The sequence below is a fragment of the Culicoides brevitarsis genome, unplaced genomic scaffold, assembly GCF_036172545.1.
Source record: "Culicoides brevitarsis isolate CSIRO-B50_1 unplaced genomic scaffold, AGI_CSIRO_Cbre_v1 contig_61, whole genome shotgun sequence".
Lineage (NCBI taxonomy): Eukaryota > Metazoa > Arthropoda > Insecta > Diptera > Ceratopogonidae > Culicoides > Culicoides brevitarsis.
Window position 1 is genome coordinate 93 of NW_026973445.1, and position 24,908 is coordinate 25,000.

General features: G+C 34.1%; 8 protein-coding genes across 10 annotated transcripts; 4 read left to right on the forward strand and 4 right to left on the reverse strand.

Moving 5' to 3' along the window:
• Positions 1–362: 362 nt before the first annotated feature.
• On the reverse strand, positions 363–2,951 carry LOC134836552 (phosphoserine phosphatase). Its single transcript, XM_063851740.1, has 4 exons — positions 2,422–2,951; positions 1,180–1,485; positions 981–1,115; positions 363–844 (listed from the first exon to the last, which is right to left on the reverse strand). Exons 1-4 carry the CDS (start codon positions 2,547–2,549, stop codon positions 442–444), a joined length of 972 nt encoding a protein of 323 aa, XP_063707810.1. The 5' UTR covers positions 2,550–2,951; the 3' UTR covers positions 363–441.
• Positions 2,952–4,569: 1,618 nt separating this feature from the next.
• LOC134836551 (T-complex protein 1 subunit epsilon) lies at positions 4,570–6,691 on the forward strand. Its single transcript, XM_063851739.1, has 2 exons — positions 4,570–4,760; positions 4,985–6,691. Exons 1-2 carry the CDS (start codon positions 4,665–4,667, stop codon positions 6,500–6,502), a joined length of 1,614 nt encoding a protein of 537 aa, XP_063707809.1. The 5' UTR covers positions 4,570–4,664; the 3' UTR covers positions 6,503–6,691.
• On the reverse strand, positions 6,628–10,483 carry LOC134836550 (mutS protein homolog 4-like). The gene is made up of 7 exons (XM_063851738.1): positions 10,387–10,483; positions 9,624–10,323; positions 8,602–8,928; positions 8,308–8,530; positions 7,741–8,246; positions 7,537–7,690; positions 6,628–6,927 (listed from the first exon to the last, which is right to left on the reverse strand). The coding sequence occupies exons 1-7, from the start codon at positions 10,448–10,450 to the stop codon at positions 6,628–6,630; spliced, it is 2,274 nt and encodes a 757-aa protein (XP_063707808.1). The 5' UTR covers positions 10,451–10,483.
• Positions 10,484–10,774: 291 nt separating this feature from the next.
• LOC134836553 (leucine-rich repeat-containing G-protein coupled receptor 4-like) lies at positions 10,775–14,229 on the forward strand. The gene is made up of 2 exons (XM_063851742.1): positions 10,775–11,489; positions 12,707–14,229. Exons 1-2 carry the CDS (start codon positions 10,775–10,777, stop codon positions 14,227–14,229), a joined length of 2,238 nt encoding a protein of 745 aa, XP_063707812.1.
• Positions 14,230–14,814: 585 nt separating this feature from the next.
• Positions 14,815–15,830, forward strand: LOC134836554 (leucine-rich repeat-containing protein 70-like). Its single transcript, XM_063851743.1, has 2 exons — positions 14,815–14,855; positions 14,930–15,830. The coding sequence occupies exons 1-2, from the start codon at positions 14,815–14,817 to the stop codon at positions 15,828–15,830; spliced, it is 942 nt and encodes a 313-aa protein (XP_063707813.1).
• Positions 15,831–16,520: 690 nt separating this feature from the next.
• On the reverse strand, positions 16,521–17,291 carry LOC134836548 (uncharacterized). Its single transcript, XM_063851737.1, has 2 exons — positions 17,141–17,291; positions 16,521–17,073 (listed from the first exon to the last, which is right to left on the reverse strand). Exons 1-2 carry the CDS (start codon positions 17,187–17,189, stop codon positions 16,655–16,657), a joined length of 468 nt encoding a protein of 155 aa, XP_063707807.1. The 5' UTR covers positions 17,190–17,291; the 3' UTR covers positions 16,521–16,654.
• Positions 17,292–17,378: 87 nt separating this feature from the next.
• LOC134836546 (transmembrane channel-like protein 7) lies at positions 17,379–22,157 on the forward strand. 3 transcript variants are annotated; one of them, XM_063851734.1, is made up of 4 exons: positions 17,379–17,701; positions 18,415–18,654; positions 18,709–21,186; positions 21,698–22,157. In XM_063851734.1, exons 2-4 carry the CDS (start codon positions 18,480–18,482, stop codon positions 21,724–21,726), a joined length of 2,682 nt encoding a protein of 893 aa, XP_063707804.1. In that variant the 5' UTR covers positions 17,379–17,701; positions 18,415–18,479; the 3' UTR covers positions 21,727–22,157. The 3 variants fall into 3 exon arrangements, with proteins under 3 accessions (XP_063707804.1, XP_063707805.1, XP_063707803.1); XM_063851735.1 differs by having other exon boundaries at positions 21,874–22,157; XM_063851733.1 differs by having other exon boundaries at positions 18,709–22,157.
• Positions 22,158–23,809: 1,652 nt separating this feature from the next.
• On the reverse strand, positions 23,810–24,900 carry LOC134836547 (probable ATP-dependent RNA helicase DHX35; the record flags this gene model as incomplete). The annotated part of the gene is made up of 1 exon (XM_063851736.1): positions 23,810–24,900. A coding segment is annotated over one exon (1,068 nt), but the record flags the coding sequence as incomplete, so codon positions are not given.
• Between the last annotated feature and the right edge of the window lie 8 nt (positions 24,901–24,908).

Consider the following 24,908-nt stretch of genomic DNA (forward strand, 5'->3'; position numbering starts at 1 on the left):
AAATATTTTTTTGTCATTATTTGAGAATTTCTGTAAAAATAAGACATTTTTTTCAAAATTTCATCAAAAAATTAAATTTTTCTTTATTTTTTTTTTCAGAATATGAACTTGTGGCTTTCATCTCGCACATGGGAACATCATCAGCAGTCGGTCACTACGTGTGTCACATCCTAAAAGACGGCAAATGGATCATCTTCAACGACGAAAAGGTCGCTCTCAGTCAAAATCCCCCCAAAGAATTGGCGTACTTGTATCTCTATAAGAGATCCAACTAAAAAAAAACTTACGTAACTTTAAGCTAATTAAGCGATTATTGGCATTTTTTTTTGTAAACGAATATCGCATTGAAATACAAGTTATTTAAAGAGACACGTTTTATTCACATATTTTCATTTTTATATAAAATTCGTTTTATAACATTAAAATTTAATTGGCATGCATTTACCACAAAACATTTTTAAAGTCGACGGTGTAATACTGAGCGCCCCGGAACACGGCTTCCCGCACAACATTTCCGCCAAATCCGATGAAGTAATCCGCGGGCGGTACAGCTTCCATGTCTGTAGCGCCGTCGCCGATCATTGTGACGATTTTTCGTTCGTGCGGCGCCTCCGTGCGACGTCTCACGAGATTAATTGCCTCTGCTTTGCCGCCACTGTGACTCGTGGGTTGCGTCAAATCAAAGCCCGCATATTGTCCGTCGTACGTAAAGTAGAGTTTGTTGGCGTACACATTTTCGACGGGAACTCCAATTTCGATGGCAACTTCGTTTATCAGACAATCAAATCCGCCAGATATCAAAAAAATTTGTTTGCCTTCTTGTTTCAACTTGTTTATGAGATCTCTGCGGGTGATAAGAGAAAAGTGGGCAAAAATTAATTTTTTTCTTGTTTTGAAAGTTTCGTCTAGGCAAAGTGAATGAGCGATAAGATTTGTTTATTGTTTAGCGGAGAATCGTGCATGGCAACAACGAGACCTACCGTAATCCCGGTGTAATTGTGCTGGGATGCAATTTAGTAAATTCCTTAATTTGTGCTTGCGTGGGTCTAATAATATTCAGTCTTCGGGTAAGGGCTTCTTCAAAACTCATTGCGCCTCCCATGGCTTCTTTCGTTCTAAAAAAAAATTTTTTTTTTTCATAAAAATCAATTTTTACCAAGAAAAATTTAAAAATCTTACAATTCCTTGACTTCATCTCCTTTTCCGCAGAATTTAGCGAGCTCGTCGATACCTTCCTCTTTGATGACAGTCGAATCGACGTCGAAACAAACAACATGTGACGCCTTCAAGATTTCCGTCGCTTGACTTGTATTCTTGTTGAATTGCTCCATGGTCCGTTTCTGGCTCAAATTCTGCGAAATTTTGTTGTTTTCCTTGTTGCTCGTGGGCGTCGTCACGATTGGGCCAACGGCAAGTTGTTGCACGGATGCGGGACTTGCTGTCGACTGCCCTTCAATTGTGGTTGCGATCAAAGTAATTCCAACACTGCAAAATAGTTGTAAGTAACGAACAATAGAATGATTATTTTTTCGTGTCGTCATCGTTGTTTACAGTGAATGTGTGTGCATAAACTAAATAAATTGTGATATCCGATACGATTATCGTTTGTTGTTGTTATTGTCAAGCAACTTTGAATTTCTTACGACTTGTTTACTCATGTAAATGCAGTAATTTTCCCTCAATTAAGCTCACAAAACGCCTTGAAACACAATTTTCTACAAATTTCGGCGACAAAATTCAAATGTAAACAAACACGGGAGTTTTGCATTTTCCGAATTTTCACTTCTCGGGTTCTCGTGAAAATCTATTTTTCCCGAAAAATTAAAGAAGTTCAATAAACTGTGACGTCACAAATTGTTTACCAGTCGTTTCCATCGACAAACTGGACCGTTATCAACGTAACACGTGTTGTTTTTTTTATTACAAACTAATAAATTCTGGTCTTGAAAAAAATTTGGAAACTTCAAAGAATGCCGCCTATTCATACGTAGAATATTTACAATGAAAGAAAAAATTTGTAGTTCAAGGACGTCAAGCATATGTTTTTCGCGTGGTTGATTCATAAAAAAAACATTCTGGTTTAACACTTCAAAACAACTTTTTTTTGTTTTGTTCAATAAGATCTGATAAGTTGAAAACTTTCCGAAAATTATTATTATATAAAAACAATGCACTTGTTATTCTTCTTTCTTCCTAAAACCAGTTTAACGAGTTTATTTTCGTTTTCTTTGCATTATTATCAATCACCAAATTTGACTTTTCTTTGTCTCGACACGAATTTTGTTTTTGGTCAAATTTTATTAATTAGGAAGGATCAAGGTTCACTTTTTTGCATCTTGACAACAAAAACAACAAACTAACCGGTATCCATATTTTTTTTGCACACACTTGCATTATGAAACATTTTGCACTTTAACTCACCGATTCATTTTGCTTTTGTTGTGTAATCCGGTTTGACTAAAAAGATTCCTTTGAATGTCGATTTGAAGTTTTTGTGCAAATTTGATGTGCCTGTATGTTCTGTATGCTAGAGAGAACGACCCTTTCATGCAAAGTACTAAATCAAGACTGACACTCAAATAACAATGCACGATTTGCTTTATACCCTACGACACGGTTTGAAGTGTAAGGCAAACCCGATCTCTTTACAACTATCGACAACTATATTCAAATCGTATGATATGTCCGAATGTAAAGTTGTGCTTACACAAACAAACACATATAGCGTTTATTTAGAAGAGTCTTGTGAATAATTGTTGTTTTTGTTTTTCTGCCTGTCTTCTGTTTCTATTGGTGTGTTTGGAGTGACGATGATTAGACACCTGCTATTGAAATGCAATATAATACAATAATTTCAAGTGGTCGTTACAGTAAAACCTGTTTTCCGTTTGACAACTTAAAAATTCATTGTTCAGCAGTAAATTATTTATATTAATTTACAAAACAAATAAACAACGGCGAAAAAAAATTGGTTGCTTGACGAAAGTTCAATTAAAAAAAGTGCGTGTCTTGCTTAAATGAAGTACGGAGTTTAACTGAACTCTTGAAACGAAGTAAAAGCTGGTCAATGTCTGAGTATGAAAAATAAAAATCGAGTGGCGTATATCAGTCTACCGAGTGATCGCAATAAAAAAATGTATATATGTAATTCAGTAGGACAGTTGAATGAATAATTTGTGTGTGAATATTTACGTCATTAACACGTTATTTGAATATGATACGCTTATCAACGCATGTGAGGATTTTTTTTGCTGTTGCAAAATTAGTTCAAATTTTGAGAAATTGGGTTCCTGATAAAGTCAATGACCTTTGATGACTTTTTATGACGACGCAGTGTTTGTTGCAATTTCTTTCTTCAATGATTTTTGGCTTTTCATTCCTATTTTATTGATCTGAAGATTATGATTCATGTCCAAAAATATTGCTGATTGAAAAATTGTAATTTCAATTAAATTAAAAAAAATAATTTGATACTTCCTGAAAATTTCGCTGAGACATAAATTTTAGTCGAACGATATATCAAAATTTATTTAAAAAAAAAGAGCCAAAAGTCAGCGTCCTGAAAAAAGAAACAAAATATTATTAGCACAATAAAAAATTATTCAATTTTACTTTCATTCCATATTCGCGTTTTTTTTTGTCTTCTTTTGGCGAATCTTGTACTTTGGACAGTTGTTAAGATGATTGAGTGACGTAATAACATCCATCTGTTGCATGTTCCATTTGAAAAATACCTCTACCATGCACTCTATCCTTATCACACTTGTTGAGTCATCTTAAAGGAAAATTTATGGGTCAAAACATGTCAATATAAAACTCTCTTAAGGTCGATTTCTTTGTTTTTTTGTATGCACTGCACACACCCATATTATGACGATTAGGTACCTCACTATCTATCCATCTAGCAATGCAACGATTAAGAGAGGGAAAAAACAAGCAAACAAGTTTCTTGTTGTTATGATGATAAAGTTTGTTTTTGTCGTTTAGTGCGGCAATGGGATTAAAAATAGCGCTTGGAATTTCAAAAAAATAAGAAATATATGGGTCAATAAACAAACAAAAATTTTGATTTTTGAGTAATTTTTTGATTTTTCAAAAAAAAAATAAGACTTAAGTTAATGAATTTGAGGTTAGGTTTCTAAATTCATTATTTTTAAAAAGGGTTTATTTAATCTTATAAGAGATAACTTTAATCCATTAAGATTATTTGTATTACTTAGAGCTTAATTACTTTAATACCTTTATTTTTAAGAGATTAAATTCCTTTTTAATCCTTAAAATTTTTATAACCTCTTCAAAATAATAGAAAAATGTGATCTCTTAAAAATTTTTAAAAAATTTCAATCTTTTCTAAAAAAAAATCAAAAAAGCATTAAATGCTTGAAATTAAATATTTTACGAACTCCTACGACGAAATATATCGCAAATTTGATATATTTCTCTAAAATTTTCAAAATCTCGGAATTCGGGAAGTTCGGAAGACTGAAACCCCTTAACCGCCAAATAAAATTTTAAATTTGACATTTCACACTGGGCAACTTTCTACCCTTTGTCACATTTTAGCATCAAACGTCACTCGATTTTCCGACATTGAAGCACGAGTTCTGAAAATAATTTAAATTTCTGGAAAAATCTGTGTTTAAAGTGGAAAATTCCTGCTCAAAATGGCTGAATTGTGCTTCGACTCATACGGAAACCCGTTCATCCTGTTCAAGGATCAGGACAAACAAAAGAGATTGACTGGAAATGATGCCATCAAAGTGAGTATTTTTCACACCCGGAACATCTGGTTTGGATTTCATCAAAAATCTCGTGATTTCTTATTATTTAAAGCTTGAAATTCGTTTTTACAAGTTTCTTTCGGGATAATTGATGAATTTTAATTGAATGTTTCAATTGAAAGTTTAATTTTTTGTTTTAAAATATTTCAAAATAACCTCACCTGAAAAGCCGTGACTCATGCTGTGAATTTTTTTCTTTTCAGAGTCACATCATCGCTGCCCGTACTGTAGCCAACATTGTCCGTACTTCGTTGGGTCCCCGTGGCTTGGATAAGATTCTCGTGTCGCCCGATGGCGAAGTCACTGTCACAAATGACGGCGCTACCATCCTGAAACAAATGGATGTCGATCACGAAATCGGCAAGCTGATGGTTCAACTGTCGCAATCGCAGGACGATGAAATCGGTGACGGAACAACGGGAGTTGTTGTCTTGGCTGGTGCCTTACTCGAGCAAGCGGATGCGTTAATTGATCGCGGAATTCATCCAATCCGTATTGCTGATGGCTTTGAGCTTGCTGCGCAATGTGCTGTGCAACAATTGGAAGCCATTGCTCAACCGTATCCCATCAAACTCGATAATTTGGAGCCTCTCATCAAGGTTGCCATGACAACGCTCGGCAGTAAGATCGTCAACAAGTGCCATCGACAAATGGCGGAGATCGCTGTCAACGCTGTACTTGCAGTTGCTGACTTGGAAAAGCGCGATGTCAATTTCGAGTTGATCAAAATCGAGACAAAAGTTGGCGGAAAACTCGAAGATACGACTTTGGTCAAGGGAGTTGTCATCGACAAGACCATGAGTCACTCACAGATGCCCAAAACGTTGAAAGACGTCAAGCTGGCAATTCTCACGTGTCCCTTCGAGCCTCCAAAGCCCAAAACGAAGCACAAGTTGAACGTCACCTCCGCCGACGACTATCGCGAGTTGCGCAAATACGAACAAGACAAATTCCAGGAGATGGTAAAGCAAGTAAAAGATGCCGGAGCAACGCTCGCCATCTGTCAATGGGGTTTCGATGACGAAGCTAATCACTTGTTGTTGCAACAAGAGCTTCCCGCAGTTCGTTGGGTTGGCGGACCCGAAATTGAGTTGATCGCTATTGCAACTGGAGGTCGTATTGTGCCCCGTTTCGAGGAATTGACAGCAGAAAAGCTCGGATTTGCCGGTTTGGTGCGTGAAATGTCCTTTGGCACGACAAAAGACAAGATGTTGGTGATCGAGGAGTGCAAAAACTCGAAAGCTGTTACAATTTTGATCCGTGGCGGCAATCAAATGTTGATCGCGGAAGCTAAACGATCAATTCACGATGCCTTGTGTATCGTACGTTCATTGATTAAAGACTCGCGTATCGTTTATGGCGGCGGCGCAGCGGAAATTTCCTGCTCATTGGCTGTCGCAAAGGAAGCCGATCAACTTTCGTCGTTGGAACAATACGCTTTCCGTGGTTTTGCCGAAGCTTTGGAGTCAATCCCGTTAGCGTTGGCGGAAAATAGTGGTTTGGCACCGATTGAAACTCTGTCGGAGCTGAAATCGCGTCACATTAGCGAAAAATGCAGCAGTTTGGGCGTCGATTGCATGCTTACCGGAAACTCTGACATGAAGCACCACAACGTCATCGAGTCACTGAATTCCAAAAAGCAACAAATTTTGCTCGCTACCCAATTGGTTAAGATGATACTCAAAATCGATGATGTCCGAACATCATCTGAAGAGTTTTAAGTTTTTCGTTTGCGACTTTTTAACGTATTTTGCACCACACACACATCTCACATTAACAAGCTTCGTTTCACTTTGTATCCTTAAAATGTAACATTTTCGTTAAAATTTTGCAAGAATATCAGTAATTAATCATTTTTATTATAACTATTATGATCATCATTAATAAAGAAATTGCTTGAGTCACTTAAATTGTTGCAAATTCGTTCCAATTCGCACTCCAATTCTTGTTTTAACGTGGAATAACGCTCTTCTCGGCCTTCCTCGTCGTCATCATTACGAGCTACTTTGGCAACCATGGCATACAAATTGTACAAATCTTTGGCATTTCCATCAGCTCCCGATAAAATATTCGAAATTGTACTTTTTTCGTGACTTGTCGACTCGGTGAAGGGAGTTTTTCCTGCAAAAGCCATGAATTCGGGGTCCTAAAAAATCAAAAATTGTTAAAATTTTGATATTTTGTATGAAAATAATTTTTTTTTAATTTTTATATTTTTTTCAAAAATTTCATAAAAAATTTTGAGTTTCATTTTGAACAAAATATTTAAAAAATTGAGATAAAAAATTTTTTCAAAATTTAATTTTTCAAGTTTTTTTGGTAGAAAAAATTAAAAATTTTCATTTTTTTCAAATTTTTCAAAATTGATTTTAAATTTTTGAAAAAATTTCCAAAAATATTTATTTTTATATTTTATTTTCATTTTTTTTTCAAATTTTTTTTAAAAATTTCCGAAAATAAATATTTTAAATTTTTTAAAAAAAATCAAAAAAAATAATTTTTTTTTAAAAAAAAAATTTTCTATGAAAATAAACAATTTTTAATTTTTTTTTAAATTAATTTTTACATTTTTATAAAAATTTTACTTTTTTTTAAATTTAAAAATATGTTGAAAATTATTTAAAATATTTTCAAAAATTTTTCAATCTATTTTTGTTTTTCTTTTTTAATATTTTCAATTTAAAAAAGATAAAATTTTCAAGAAATTATACTATTTTGTAAGTTTTCTTTTGAAATTTAGAAAAAATCAACTTACAGGATTAATGAGACCCGGAATATTCAAGAGACGTTCTGCATGTTCGACAACACTCTGCGGAAAATTTATCGTTTTCGCCAATTTCAGTTGCTGATGACATTTTTGATCTTCCAATTTATAAGCCATTGCATGAAAATTATCCTTCAATATCAAACTAAAACAAAAATTAATATTTTTTAAATTTTTCTCCAAAAAAAAACTTACTTCGTAACATTCATAAACTTCTCAGTCAACTTCAATAAATGCTCAAAATGTGTCGTGACATAAACAAAAGGAGCTCTTGCATTAAGGACCTTCATTTCGTCAGTTGCACTGACATCTCCCGACTTTAACGCATCCTCGCCCGGCACAAATCCCACATATTTTAACAAATTTTCACAAATCGACCACGAAAGCACTTGAGCTTCTTCGACATTCGTACTGCGACACAATTCGTCGATGATAATGAGACTAAAGGGCGTCACATTGAGCATTATGAACTCAATTTCGCGCATTTCAATGGCAAAACTCGAAGCATTTTGCTCAATGTTGTCTTCGAAACCGATGCGAGACATGATTTTATCAGACATTCGAAATTTTGCACTTTTAGCGGGCACGTAACAACCCATTTGGGCGAGAATTTGCAATGTGGCGATCATTTTGATGTAGATTGTCTTGCCAGCCATGTTATTGCCGGTTATTATGAAGAAGTTGTAGTCGGGATTGCTGCTCTAAAATGAAATTTCTAAATTTTTTTAAAGGAAAATTAAATAAAAAATTATTTTAACTCACAAAACTGTTCGGAACAATCGCACGTGGCTTCCATGATGTATCAAGAAGTGGATGAACAGCATCAACAACTTCCGTTTCACTGCCAAAAATGGGTCTCACAGTGCCTACTTTCTTACTAAAGTGCGCTAATGCCACAAGAACATCAATTTCCGTGATGATATCGACAATCATGTAAATGACATAGATCTCCGAGCGGATGTTGTTGTAAAGTTCCGTGATTATTCTACAAAAAAAAATATTTTCTTCAAATTCCCAAAATTTTAGTGCAAAAAAAACTAAAAACTCAATTCTTACCCATTACTCATGATATCAACTTCTCCCGAAATTTTCAAAATTTTCGAATTCAAGTCGTACAACTTTGCATCCGTCATTGTGATGCATTTATTTGTTCGCTGAAGCACTTCGAGACTTTCGGGAATGCTCGGATTATGAATGTCCTTCGTCAGGAAAAGCTGAATGTGAAATCCCTTTTGAATCGTGTGGTTCATCCTTAAAGGCAAATTTGTCTCAGATGCCAGCAAAGCCACGTGATCCCGAATTTGATCCACATATTTCGTGAAATACGAACGCAGGACATCCAAAAATTCGTTGACGCCAGTTTTGACGGCAAACATGCGACAAAAGACGGAACGTGATCGTTGCGCACTTTGGGCTTCGGGTTGCAAGACTTCCGTGATTTTGGCGAGAATTCGGGGAAATTTCTCGTTACTTAAGCCAACATGGAGATTTTGCAGGAACGGAGTTTGACAGTTTTCAAGAGTTTTTTTCAGATCCGGTAAATCCTGAAGAATTGTTTTAAGCAAGACGATCAAGTTGACCATCGCATCGGAAGCTTTTGTTGAATTTGGCTGAAAAAAAAAATTTTTTAATGAAAAATATTTTTAAACATTTTTTAAATGAAAAATTTTTATTAAGAATTTTTTTAATGAAAAATTATTTTTGAATTTTTTTTATGAAAAATTATTTAAAAATTTTTTTTTAATGAAAAATAATTTTAAAAAATTTTTTTAATTAAAGAAATTAATTTTTATTATTGAAAAATTACTTTTAAATTTTTTTTTTATGAAAAATTATTTTAAAATTTTTTTTAATTAAAGAAATTAATTTTTATTATTGAAAAATTAATTTTAAAAATTATTTTGATGAAAAATTATTCTTCAAAATTTTTTTAATTAAAGAAACAAATTTTCATTAATAAAAAATTATTTTAAAATTTTTTATAATGAAATTTTTTTTTAAAAGTTTAAAAATTTCTCACCGCTGTCATGATATAAGGCAATTTCATCAGTTTATGAACCTCTTGGAAGTTATTCAACGCAGTTTTTATCAAATGCAGCAAATTTTTCGTCTCAATCAACTCCTCAATGCAATTTTGTTTCTCAATAATTTGCCCCAAATCAGCCATCGGCTCGAGAATCAAAGCTCTCAACGTGTTGCTGCCCAATTTTGTCACACAACTATTCATTATTTTAAACAAAGAAACCGCTTCTTTGCGACCTGACATCGTGCAAGAAGCTGGATTGATCAATTCCAGCCGAAAAACCGTGTCGACATCAATACTGAGCTTACAAAAATTCGCCAGAAACTCAATTCTTAAAGTTTTTGGGGCAAAAGAAGTTTCAAAATTGATCATGATGTAATTCATCAAAGCAGCGAAACTCGCAATTGCAAAAGGTTTCTCTTCCGCGATCGAAATTACGCGATCTGTGTATTCCTCGACGCATAATTTCTTGGTATATTCCACGCCTTTGCGTGCATCGAACGATCGGAAGTTTTGTTGCACTTGCGGAATGTGAGGATATTTTCGAGTCAACAGCTGTAATAACTTCGGGAGTGCAAGTTTATTCAAAAGCAGGTCAGGAACGATGAGAACGTTGATTTGAAAGGCCAAAATTTGCTTCGTGATGTCGGTAAACCAGAAATTATCCACAATTTGGTTCAGATAAACGATGGGCTGTGTTGCCAAATCCAAGATGGCGAACCCGATTTCGTTGCGATTTTTTCCTTCGGAGATCACTTTGTTGGAAAAAAACGAATTTTAATGCATTTTTTGAGGAAAATTTTAAGTTTAGAACTTACCCATGACAGTGGTTAGCTCGGAAATTGTTAATTCAGAGGGAAATACACTGGTTTGCTCACCCATTTTTGGTAAATATCTTAAGAGAAAGTCCTTGAAGTGTTTTTAAATTTATCTAAGGACATTCCAACTACAAATTTTGTTTCATTTCAATTCCTATTTTTTCTAAGGGGGAGAAGCAAACATTAATTTTGTATTAAAAATCATAAAAAAATAATTTCTTATCAACTTTCTAACAATTTTTTTACCCTAAAACGAATAAATTATCAATTTTTTTATATTTTTTATTCGCGACGATAAGAATTTCGTGTCAAAATAAATAATTTTGAATTTTTTTTTCAGTTCTCATCCAAATTTCGTTCGAGTTTCATCATTTTTGTGCAAAAAAAAATGAAATTATTTTTACTTTTATTAATTTCTATTTTTTCACTTTCTTTGGCAGAAATTCCTGTTTACGAGTGCGACTCTTTAACAGCTACATTATGTTTCTTCAAAAACGTGAAATTGACTCCAAATCGTTTCCACTTCCAGTTAAGAGCCGCTGGAGGAAATAATCCTGAATCAATTGCATTTGTCGAATTCGAGTCGAGCGTCATTCCCGTTGTTTACGACAACATTTGCACGGCTTTTCCAAAAACCACGAATTTACAACTGGGCGAATCAAAAATTAGAGAAATAACGGAAGATGCCTTCCATGCGTGTCAAAATTTAAAAACTCTCCGTCTCCATAAAAATAAAATCAAGACATTACATCCGAATACGTTTCAGGGATTGGCAAATTTGGAATTTCTTAACTTGGCTTATAATAAAATAACTAAAATTCCGGATTTGAATTTCTTTGCTGGAATGCCAAAATTAAACTCGTTATTATTGCAATGGAATAACCTCACAGAGTTTCCGGCAGAATTGTTGCAACATAATCCAGAAATCTTTCGTTTGTCAATTAATTCGAATGATTTGTTCGAGTTGAATGTGAAAAAGTTGTTGGAATATTTGCCGAAACTCACGTATTTTCATTGGTTTGACAATCAAGTGTCTTGTTCGAAAGCTCTCGAGGGAATAGGACACTTGGAAGCTCGAGGACTTACTGAAGTGGGTTGTGAAGGTCAATGCAAGAGAGCTAAAAATCGTGATTATGAAGCGGAAATAGTCCATGGCAATTTTAAATGTGTTCCAGATGCTAAATGGGAAGAAATTAAAAAAGGAAATTAAATTGTTTGAAAAATTGTTGACAAAAAATCTAATAAAAAATAATTTTTTGTAAAAAAATTTTTTTTCTTATCACGAAATGCAAAAAAAAAAAATGCTTGAAAGGGTAATTTTTTAATTTTAATATTTTTTAAAAAAATATTTTATGTTATTGTTTAATTTAATTTTTAAGAAATTTTTTATTTATTTTTTGACGGTTTTTTGTGAATTTTTTATTAAATAAGTTCATTTAAAAAAATTGTTATTTTAGAAAATTTTATAAAAAAAAAAATCGAAAATACTTATCAAATCACAATTATTATCTACAAATTATTTTGAATATACTTTTCACAAATTCTAATTAAAACTTTAATTGTAAATTAAAACTTTAATTTTAAATTAAAATTTAATTTAATTTAATTTTGAATTAAAAATTTAATTTATTTTATTTTGCTCCAAATTTAAATGAAGATTCTTCTATACCTACTTGAAAAAAGGAATATAATGAACATAAAAAATTAAATAAAATTAAATTAAAATTAAAATTTCAATGAAAAAATTAAAAAAAAATCATAAAATTGCAAAATTTTTAAATGATGATTTTTTCTCAAAAAATCGAATAATTTTTTTTCTCTTATCACGAAATGCCAAAAAAGAAAAAAACGGTCTTGAAATTTTTAATTCAAGGTACAAACTTTTGATTTTTAAAATTAAATAAATTTTATTTAAAGATGATTTCCATCAAAATCTCCTTGATTTTTAAAGAAATAAAAAAAAATTTTGGGGCACAGCGTTACTGAAAAATTAAAAAATAAAAAATTATAAAATTGCAACATTTTTAAATTAGGAGAAAAATTATAGAAAAATCATTAAAATTGTCCTTTTTTAAAATTATTTACTTCCAAATAAAATTTCACCTTGAAATTAAATTTGGGTTATCACTTTTGTTTTTATTTTTTTTTAGAATTGCGATGATAAGACTTTTTTTTTTAAAAAAAATTCGCAATAAAAAAACTTGATCTTTGAATTTTTTTTCAGTTCTAATCCGAATTTCATCCGTGTTTGATCATTTCCGTGCAAAAATGGATTTGAAATTTATTTTAATTTTATTATTTTCTGTCTCATCATGTTTAGCAGAAATTCCTATTTTCAAGGGCGACTCTTCAACACCTAGATCTTGTTTCTACGAAGAAGTTAAATTGACACGAAAAAATTACGAGTGGCTTCCATCATGTGGAAAAATCTCCAAACCAATCGATTATGTTGAATTTGAGGACAGCGTCATTCCCGTGGTTTATGACAACATTTGCACCGCTTTTCCGCACACGACAAGTTTACAACTGGGCAAATCCGGAGTGAGAGAAATTTTTGAAAATGCCTTCGTTCCTTGCCCGAATTTGAAGACACTTCGACTTCATGCGAATAAAATTAAGGAATTACATCCAGATACTTTCAAAGGATTACAAAAACTGGAATTTCTCAATTTAGCTGAAAATCATTTGACTCAAATTCCGGATGTGAATTTCTTCGCTGGCATGCCAAAATTGCAGTATTTATTTCTGGAATGGAATGATCTGAAAGAATTTCCGGCAGAATTGTTGAAACAAAATCCAGAAATTTACCAATTGGGACTTTATTCGAACGATTTGTTGGAATTAAATGTCAAAAAATTGGTCGAATACTTGCCGAAACTCAAATTTTTCAACTGGTTCGACAACGATATCGCTTGTTCGCATGCTCTCGAAGACATGAAATTCTTGGCAACCAAAGAAATTTTCGAATGGGATTGCAGTAGCGATTTATGTGACAACTCGAAATCAACGAATTATGAGACGGAAAAAATTCTTGGCAACTTTACGTGTATTCCGGATGCGACATGGCAAGAATTGAAAGATCGGGACCTTCCTGCTTACCGATGCGATGATTCCATAACTGTTTGGTGCACCTTTCAAAATATCCGACTAAATTCAACAAATTATCGCTGGAAACCAAAAGCTAACAAAACCGAAATTGAATATGTGGAATTTGAGTCGAGCCTCATTCCCGTCGTTTACAGCAACATTTGCCGGGCTTTTCCAAAAATGAAAAATTTGCAATTGGGTGAATCCGGAGTCCAGGAAGTTACGGAAGATGCATTTTACGCGTGTGCCAATCTAGAAACGCTTCGGCTTCATTCGAACAAAATTAAAGTTTTACATCCGACAACGTTTCAAGGCGTACCGAAAATGGCTTTTCTTAATTTGGGTTCCAATCTTTTGACGGAATTTCCGGATTTGAGTTTTTTCGCGGGCATGCCAAAGTTGCAAAAGTTATTCCTCGAATGGAATAATCTCAAATCATTTCCGGCAGAATTGCTCAAATATAATCCAAAAATGTACCAGTTGGCGCTTTATTCGAACAATTTGTCGGAATTGGATGTCGAAAAGCTGGTCAAGTATTTGCCGAATCTCAAGTATTTTAATTGGATTGACAATGAAATTTTTTGTTCGCAAGCTCTCGAAGGGATGACGTATTTGTCGTCTCTGGGAATCGTTCAATGGGATTGTGAAGAGATGTGTGAAAATCCTAAGAAACGCGATTATGTGACAGATAAAGTGCTTGGGAATTTTACTTGTGTTCCAGATAAAATAAATGCGAATAGTTTCTGGAAGGATTGAGAAAATTCAAATAAATTTTTTTTAATTAATGATTTGTTTTTTTTTATTTTTGTTAATTTTGAGAGCCCATTTGATGGTTTTCAAGCTTGAAATTGATCAAAAGTTATGAAAAATGTCTTTGGATGCCTTTTGGATGGTTCTCAAGCTTGAAAATTGAAAAATAAAAAAATACGTAATTTTTATTTTGAAAGTCCATTTGATAGTTTTTAGACTTGAAATTGATCAAGAATTACGGAAATTTAAAAAAAAAACTACAAACCCTAACAAAAAAAAAAATGATGACTCAAATTAATTTCATCATAGGAAATCATGTCTTATCAAAGTAAGTCCCCGATTATTATTTTTTTTATCAAAACTGATAAAAATTAAAGAATATTAAAAGACAATGCTCATTTCGATGGTTTTTTTGAAATTATGAAAAATGCCTTTAGATGCCTTTTGGATGGTTCTCAAGCTTGAAAATCGAAAAATAAAAAATACGTAATTTTCATCTTGAGAGCCCATTTGATGGTTTTTAAGCTTGAAATTGATCAAGAATTACGGAAATTAAAAAAAAAACTACAAACCCTAACAAAAAAAAAAATGATGACTCAAATTAATTTCAATGGAAATCATGTCTTATCAAAGTAAGTCCCCGATTAATAAAAGACAAGATCAAAATGTTTAAAATCTTAATTTTACTTTTCTTTTTCCATTCAAGTCTTGTAACGAGCAAAAGTCTTCCGGTTTATACTTGTGAGAGATTTGAAAACTCTTGTACATTTAATCATGTGAACTTAACACTAACGGACTACAAATGGCAGCCAGCAGCTGAAGATCCTGAAACAATCGAATTAGTCAGATTTTTCTCGAGCAACATTCCAGTGGTTTACGACAACATTTGCAAAACTTTTCCATCTTTGAAGAATTTTCAGGTAATCCGACAAGGAGTTCATGAAATCACTGAAGATGCCTTCCATAGTTGCAAAAATCTCCAAGCTTTAATTTTTGCAAATAATTTCATCAAGAAATTGCCTCCAAATATCTTCAAAGGACTAACAAATTTGGAACATATTGAAATTTCTGACAATCAATTACAAGGATTTTCAACTCCTGATTTGTTCAGCGATTTGCCAAAGTTGAAAGCTTTGTATCTCGAAGTAAACAACATCACACAGTTGCCTGCCGACATGTTCAAAACCAATCAAAAATTGCAATATCTTTGGATGAGCTCGAATGACTTGTCAGACATTGAAGTTGAAAAATTCTTAGAATATCTACCAGAATTGCAGAATTTTTACATTAACGATAACGAGATATCTTGTGCTCGTGCTGTGGATATAATCAAAATTTTAGAAGATAAACGAATGAAATACAATAATTTATATGAACTGAAGGTACGTTACTATTCAAAAGAAGTAGTTTTTGATAGATTCACTTGCGTTCCCGATGTTTCGTGGATGGCGGCGCATTATAGGAAGGAAAACTCAAAAATAATTGAGTACATGAAAGATAATGAGAAAAATTTGAATGAAAAAATTAAACTTTTGGAAGAAAAATTAAGCTCATTTGAAAAAATTGAAGAAGCTTTGGAAAAATTAATTGAATTGTCACAAAAATAAAATAATAATAAATAAATTTGACATTGTGAGATATTATGTTTTTTTTCTAATTTTTTTCTAAGAGAAAATCTAAGAAATCGTAAAATCAAATTTTATAAAAATCTGAAAGAAAAAAGTTGTTAGTTTTTAAATGATTTTCAGCTCTTTGTAAAAGCTTTTTAAAATATCAAAATTTGAACATTTTACTAAGCAAATTCTTAAAGTTAGGCCTGAAAAACTAAAAACCAAAATTTGTCTTTAAGGTTCTGTGAATCAAAATCTAAAAATCAAAATTCGTTAGTTTTTGTATGGCTTTCAGAATTTTGTTAAAACTTTCTAAAAATTCAAATTTGATTTGTTTACTGTGAAAAATCGTAAAGTTAGGGAATCATTTATTGTGAAAATTCAGTTTTACAAATTTCAACTCTTCTCAAAGGAGCTCTAAAAAATTAATTTTGATTCTTTTATTGTGAAAATTTAAAAATGTTAGGCCTGAAAAACTAAAAATCGAAATTTGCCTTTTAGTCAGAAACTTTCTAAAAAGTCAAGTTTGAATCATTTATTGTGAAAATTCAAAAAGTTAGGCCAGAAAGTCGAAATTAAAAAATAATTTAAAAAAAAGTAAACAAAAAAATTTCAGATGAATTCAAATAAAATTTCCGAAATTCTTTAAATTATAAGAGATAAATTCTTTAAAAACTTTAGTTTAAATTTTTCATATAAAATTTATTGTTCTATTAACTGCACTTTTGGACGTCATTTTGAAACTTAAAATCCTAACTTAGTTTTGTCTTAGAAGTATTTTTTATGGACGGAACGTTGATTCGCTTTGACTTCGTTTTCACTTAAAAGAAAAATCTCCACGCAGTAGCAAACACAATCGCGAATGCTGACACCTGCGTTTTCGAGACTCCGTTACATCGATGATCGAGGAAGCAGAAACAGTACTCGACATGCGGGAAAAAGTCCCGATGAATATCGAGCTCTTTGATGGAATTGTTCACGTAATGTCCCAATCTCACGTCTTTTGCCGCCGGATAACAGCCCTCGTAGTGATCTGGGGGAATGTCTGTGCGGAATGGCTTCAATGCACTCAGACAATCACGCGTAATGACCTCCAAGGCACCCTTGCGTTCGGTAATTTTCACACAAATATCATCGTCTTCGGGGCACTGTTCGCCGAGGAATCCGATGCCGCGCCAATTGAATTTGTCAGAGCATCCCGGAGTGGCTGAAGTGCATCGATAACACCAAATTGCCGAACCTGTGGATCAAAAGGTGATGTAAACAGGTTGTTGTTCTTATAAAAAATGAAAATTTGAAGCACTTACAGATTGTGATGCAGAAAAATAAGACAAGGACGATCAAGAGTTGTCGCATCTTCGATGTTGTGCGTGCGAATTTCGAGAAAATTAAGGGTTAAAAGCCTAAAAATAATAAAAAATTCTTTTTGCTACGCCCTAAAGTTGATTGTTTGAAGGAGGCTCGTAACTGAGGTTCATGTCAAAAATTTTATATTTATCATTTTCATTCGTCTCACAACAACTTCACTTTCAGTCGTCTCAAAACTCGCAAAACAACAAAAATCGGAAAAGTGAAAAAACTGTGTGGAAATGCGGAAAATCTGAGACAAAATCAGGCAAATTTGAGAAATTACCGCGAGACAAGAGGCTGGGATTATGTAGAGACGCGCGATGCGATGGACTTCAGTGAAATAATCGAGAAAAAGCAGAAATTCGAAAAAATCGATTCCTCACAAAAAGTGTGTGCAGCAGAGAAATATTAATATAGGAAGTAGTCATCATCATCATTAAACACACGTACGTCGTCGCACAGTTGCGAGCGTCTAAAAAGCAGCTAATGAGTCCCAAAAATGGGAATTCATAAAAAAGGTAAATTTTGTGTGTGCGAGAGAAATTTTGACTGAGCGACATTGGCACCTTTTTTTCCGTGTGTGTGTGTGTGTTTGGCAACAGCTGTACAAGAGGAGGCACAAATGACGACATGACGGATAATTCTTACATAAATTTTTACTTGTGTGCGCATGATTTATCATCAACACGGAATGTTCGGTGCTTGTTTTCCCGCATCTAACCGGTTTCGATGATCTAATGTCCCGCTCCGAGACCCGTTTTCGAGCATTGAATGAATCTCATGTGACACAAGTTAATTAGTTTAAATTGCAACAAGCCTCTAATTGTGGGTAATTGAGTGCGCAAGAGACACGGATGCGGGAATTTAATATGTAAATATGGCAAAAAGCGCGAACAAAGGTCAAAAAGTTATCAAAATCGGGTACGATGACCTTATGCGGAACGCAAAACATGAGAATTTAATCGCTAGTGTGCGATTTGAAAGGCTTCCGTCGATGCCACACATCGATTGTCGGTGCAAATTGCATGAAACAAGTGTCGCTTATTGTTCGTTCGTGCCAAAAGTCGAGTGTAATACAATTATCCGTCTGTTTTGTGATTGAATGGATGTCGTTTATCGCTGACATTTCATTCATGATTGTTTTTTTGTGCTTCGTTAGCATCGCGTTTCAATGTAAAGCACATAAATTGTCCAAAAATGGCAACTAACCGCATTTCCTTTTTCGTTGCAGCAAAACGTCAGTAGTGTTGTAGCAGTTTTTTGTGTGTAAAAATCACCTGACAATCACAGAAGAGGATGTCCGGTGGCGCAAAATCCGATCGCAAATCCAAATCGAGCAGCAAAACGCAGGGATGGGAAGAGGCAGGCGCCGAATTCTACCAAGAAAGCTATCCGGGCGACTTGGAGGGCTTACAACGGAGTGACCCGTCGAAATTGGCGACGTTACTGCCATCGAAACAGAATCGAAATGGTGAGTTGCAAAATTTTTCTGTGCTGTCATTCATTTTAATGGAGTTTTTTGCAGCAACCACTCGTCGTCAACGTTCGGGGAGTCAGTATACGTACACGAAAGGTACGCGACGCCGCCCGAGTTATCAATCGCAAACGGGGCAGGGACCCCTCACGACGACAATTCGCACGACTGCGGCAACCGTAACGCGTCGCGGATCGCAATACCAAGAAGTGCAAGTCGCCATGTTGCCCGATTTGTCGGAAAATTTGACGGATGAGGAACGTACGTGGGACGAAATACGCGAAATTAAGGCGATGCCCGTGCCAATGGCGCAAAAGAAGGAGATGAAGGCACAGTTACAGAATGCGACAAAGTTACGACTTCAAGGTTTTGATCAAATCAAGTGGCAACGGCGTAAATTTTGGCAGCGTTTCAAGAAAAAATACTCCGCATGGATGACAAAAATGGAGTTGTGGCACAATTCACTGAAGAAAATCGAGGGACATTTTGGCACGGGCGTCGTTGCCTTTTTCTTTCTCATCCGCTGGCTGGCGTTCCTCAACTTGTCCGTGTACGTACTAATTTTCCTGTTTATCGTGTTGCCGCAAGTGATGCTGCACGAACAAGAGGACATTCCATGTGCTCAACTCGAGCCAAATTCGACGCAGTGTTGCACGGAAGCGTATTTGAACGGCACGCGAAACAGCACATTTTCAGAATTTTTTGTTCTTGAGATCATCCAAGGCAGAGGCATCATGGAACGGACTTGGCTCTTCTACGGCATGTACACGAATCAAATTTTCGGGTATGTCAGCGAGAATTTCACGTCAAGTAACGCCAATGGGACCTACGATCCCGGGATGTATTACGATTTGCCACTTGCCTACATCAGTACGACCGTTTTCTACTACTTGCTGATTCTCGTGGCGATTGTGCGGAGTGCCGCGAAAGAGTTCAAAGATCGTCTCGTCGAAAACGAAGGACAATTTTATCAGTATTGCACACTAATCTTCGGCGGATGGGATTTTTGCATCGACAACGAAAAGTCAGCGGTGATAAAGCACAAGGCGTTGTATAACGAAATCCGCGCATTGATCCATCAGAAGCGCTTGGAGTTTGAACGCACGAATCGCACAAAGGAGTTGATGCTGAAACTCATCGCAGTGCGTTTCGTTGTAAATTTAATCGTAGTCATAATATTAGCGGTAGCTGCAGTTATTATTTATCTACTTTTCAATGTGTCGCTCCAGCATCTCGAACCGAATTTCCGTAATGAACATGCCAATTCGTTCCGAGATATCAAAAATTATGTGTCGATTTACTTGTCGAGCAACACAAACAGCACGGGAAGCAGTTTATTGGCGGGACCCATTGAGACAGATGCCCTTCCCGATAGTTTAGGCGGAAGCACGGGAGGCGCAATAAGCAGTTTTGGCACGTCAAACGTCGTTTCGGATGAAATTCAAGCAGAACCTTATCGTACAGGATCAATTTTGTCAAGTGAAGTCCCATGGGAAGACCAGATGACGATACTTTTCTTCGAATTTTTGCCCTATTTGGGTATTGTCTGTTTGAATTTGTTAGTTCCGTTGCTGTTCAACTATTTGGTCAAGTTTGAGGATTATTCGCCAATGTTCGTGATCAAAGTAACTCTATTGAGAACAGTATTTTTACGGTTGTCATCGTTAGCGGTCCTGCTGAGTCGTTTTTATCATCTCATCAGTAAAAATGTCGGCACAGATAAATGTTTCAACGAGGAAAAGGGAACACCTGCTTGTTGGGAAACTTTTGTCGGACAATCGTTCTTCAAGCTAATCTTCACGGATTTCTTGTCGCACTGCCTCGTGACATTTTTCATCAATTTTCCGCGAGCGCTCATCAGTCGACACTTTGACAGCAAATTCGCCAAATTCATCGGGGACCAGGAGTTTGAGCTGAGCAAGCATTGTCTCGATCTCGTGTACAGTCAAACACTCGTGTGGCTCGGCAGCTTTTTCGCACCATTCCTTCCGCTCATCGCAAGTGTCCTGAATTTCTGCATGTTTTACGTGAAAAAGTTCGCATGTTTGCACAACTGCAAACCGTCGCTCGTGCATTATCGCGCCTCACGTTCAAATTCGCTCTTCATGCTCGTGCTGATGCTGGGCTTTGTCGTTGCTGTGGTGCCCGTGGCGTATTCCATCACGGAAATTCTGCCAAGTCGATCGTGTGGCCCCTTTCGCGGCAATCAAGTTGTGTGGGACGTCGTTACCTCTGCATTCCTCAAAGCGCCCGACTTCATACAGAACATTGTGTTCTTCGTTGGCACGCGATCCTTTGCTGTGCCCTTCTTCATTACACTGATACTTTTTTTATACTATTACTCGGGTGTCTCCGCTGCAAATCGCAAATATGCTGAGCTCTTGCGCAACCAGCTCGTGCTCGAGGGTCATGACAAGAGCTTCTTGTTGAGCCGTCTAACGGCAGTTATTGCGCGCCAACAACAATTGCAACAAGAAGCACATAATCGAGCTCAGAAACGGGGACACCACAATGACGTGCAAAGAGACAGTAGTCGCGAAAAACACCAATTAACGTCAACGATCGACGTTTAACGCGTTTTTTTCTCGCTCACATCACCCGATTTCAGCATTTCATCGAAAAAAATGGCATGATATTTTTTGTGTTAGGACTACAGTGGTCCAAAAAACCTAAATTTAAAATTCTGGAATGAGCTATCGAGATATTAGAAATTTTTTTTAGGGCGATTGGGTATATTCAAATTCATTTTTGGACATACCCGATCTCACTAAAAATAAATAGAAACATGAAAGCTCATTCTAGAATTTAAAATTTAGGTTTTTGGACTACTTTAGGCCTCATGCCATTTTTTTTTCGATGAAATGCTAATATCGGGTGATGTGTCGCTACAACAGGTTTTTTCCTCAACTCTTTTTTCACCATGACTCTGACTCTGTGTGTGTTGATGCGTTGAAAACCTAAAGTCTCCTTTGCATTTCTTTTATCGAAATTTCTCTAAAAAAAATGATTTGCAATCGAAGTAATAGTATTCAAAATCTAGAGGTTTCATTAATTTCACAAAAAAAATGAAGAAAACCAAACAATCATGAACAAAAAAAAAATCATCTGAAAATTTTACGTCTGATATTACAAAAAAGGTTGTAGAATCCTGATATTATTTTAAGTTAATTTAAATTTTAAAGCTCATCCTCTCTCTCTCACTCTCCTTCTCTCTAGTCCTGTCTATCACCTAGTTAATGTTCTTCCGTTCATTCATAGCCTAACGTAAAACTTTTAAAGTTAGAAAAAAAAATTAGAAGAAGACATAATTGGTGATAATATTCGTGATAAAAAGTTACAAGTTTAGAGGAGAGACGTTAAAAAAAATAATCAGAAAAATAGTCCGTAATTTATACGAAAGAATTTATTATATTATGAAAGTTAATGGAGACGTCTGGTTAGTTATTTAAATTTTTTTTGTGATTTTTTTAAATTTATTGTATATTTAATAAAATTACAATTCCGATATTATTTTGTCTTTATAACATATACAACCTAAATAAGTAATAAATGTAATCATTATATATATAACTTATAAATATATTACTAATTAATACGTAAAATACCAAAAAATTATATATATTTAAAAAAAATATCATTGTACATTATTATTAATTATAATTATTATTAAAAATCCAAAGAATTTGTTAATTATTTAATTTATCTTGGCGAAAAAAACGGACAAACTTGGTGGTCTCAAAGAGTGAAATAATTTAAAAAATTATAAAAAAAAAACATGGACACGATAACAATAATATTTATTAAACAATAATAATAATAAATATAAAAAATAGGGATTAAACATTTATACATAATAAATAAAAAAAATTAATAACAATAATTAACAAAAAAAAAAAAAAATGAAAGGGCTTAGAAAATTATTTCAATTTTTTGTCAACAATTTTTAGCAATATACATTAATAAAAAAAATAAAAGAAATAAAATTATGAACAGTAAATAAACAAACATAATAAAATTTTAATAACATAAAAAATCATTACCAGTACAATTTATCTACAATAACAGAAAAATTTTGTAAATCGTTAATGTTTCAGTGTCATGAATGTTTTTTCTAACACAATTATATACAAAAACGTAAATAATTAGTATTAAACATACAATATTATATATTATTGAAAGACATTTCTTTATACAAGTTTAACAAGTTAAACAGTAATAATTAATTAATAACAACTTGTCTTTCGAAATTTTTACTTTTTTGTATAAAAAAAATATTTCTGAATGAATTGTTTAAAGTTCTCAGGATATTTTCGTCAATTTCGTTTATTATTATACAAAATATATGTAACTTATATAAAATATATAATTTAATATATTATATTTATATAAGTTATATAACATATAAAATATGTAAAAATAGAAAAAAAAAATATAAAAAAATTAAAACGCCACTTTCAACTAACAAAAAATAATCAAAAAATCGTGTCATGTCTCCTATTTATTATTTTATTTAATTTATCAGTATTATTAATTAATCCTATATAGAAGCGTTTGTTGGATTTTTAATAAATATTTTTTTTTTATTTTTAGAAAATGGCAAAAATTAAAAAAAATATTAAAAAAAAAATAGTTGATTAGAATTTTCATATCAGAATAAAAAAAAATCAATTCAAGCTAGTTTAATAAATAAATCAATGCAGCTTCTAAACTCTAGTCGATATAGAAAAAATATAAATGTAGAATCTGTTAGCCAGTTTTTTGAACAATTAACAGCTTCGAATTCACAATTTGTAAATATTGAAAAAATTAACGAAAAAAAAATATTTAAAAGGAGACTGCCATAAGCCGTGATCCCGACAAAAAAGAACAGTTTTAAGAAACAAAAAATGTAAGAATTAATAAATGTATAATATTAAAAAAAAAAACAGGCAAATATCATGCTTTGTAGAGCCGTTTCTACCCCTTTGCAAGCTTAGAAATTTATTGATTAAAGTGATAAGTTTTAATACTAATGTGTTGTTTTTTTATTGAATTTTTTTTTTACAAACCTTATAATTTTCTTTGATGTATTTTATCGATTTTTGAGCATTTTCATTCGATTTTCATAGAAAAAAATAATTAAAAAAATTATTTTAATGATTTTTTATTGGAAAAAATAGGAAAAAAAAATTTTTTTCAACGCATTGTGGTTTTATGATAGTAATGAGGTGCAAGTTCCGTGAGCCATTCTTGTTTAATGACCGTTATATCCTTGATGAAAAGCTTCGTTGTGTGTTGCAGCTCGCAATATACAATCCACGATGGCAACATTTCCGTGTAAAGACACGATAACGGATGCACATTCAACTCAATCTCCCCTCTGACGGTCTTATAAACGCCCGAATGATGCAAATATGCGGCATTTGGGAAATATCCCGCCGTTATACATCGACGAATGGTATCAACATTCCCGTTGCACGACAAAAGTGGGATATTGAGTTCAATTCTCGCCAAATTCGAAAGTTGTTGTCGAATTTCATGCGCTCTCTTTAAATTTCTGTAAATCAAACAATTTCGCGCGCAAAATTCACGTGAACGATCTTCCGCCACGAAAGCCGTGTAAACATTTAGCAACGTAATTAAATCTCCTTCGGCAACTTCGAAGTTTCTCTTGGCGACACGAGCTTGAATGGAGCCCTTGCCCGATGAGGGTTTCGAGAAAACCGATTGAACTTGAAGCATGGCGATAATTGACAGGATTTCCTCGGAGCAGCCCATGTCACCGGCGACAAAAAGCATTTTACCCATCATGGGGTTGATTGGGATCTCAGCTAAGAAGTATCCGACGGGCGTTGTGAGATCGCCGTTCTCGTCGAGTGCTTCCAAGGCGAAAAGTGTCTCGATTGACGCCAATAAATTCTTCGCAGGAGGCGGCGAAGGGAAATCAAATCGCAAAATATTGTCAATTCCGAGAGCTTTTAAGTGCAAAACGGTCGAACAGAGATCCGTGCGACGAATTTCGGGCGGCGTGTGTTCCGGCAACGCATTGTAATCGTCTTCCGTGTACAAGCGATAGACTTTTCCGCTGCGAATGCGTCCCGCTCGTCCTGCACGTTGCTCCGCAGCTGCTTTACTCACCGGAACAACGACGAGCGAGTCGATACAACTTTCCGCCGAGAACCATTTTAGTTTTACGAATCCACAGTCGATCACGTAAACAATTCCCGGAATTGTCACAGAAGTTTCGGCGATATTTGTGGCAATTATTACCT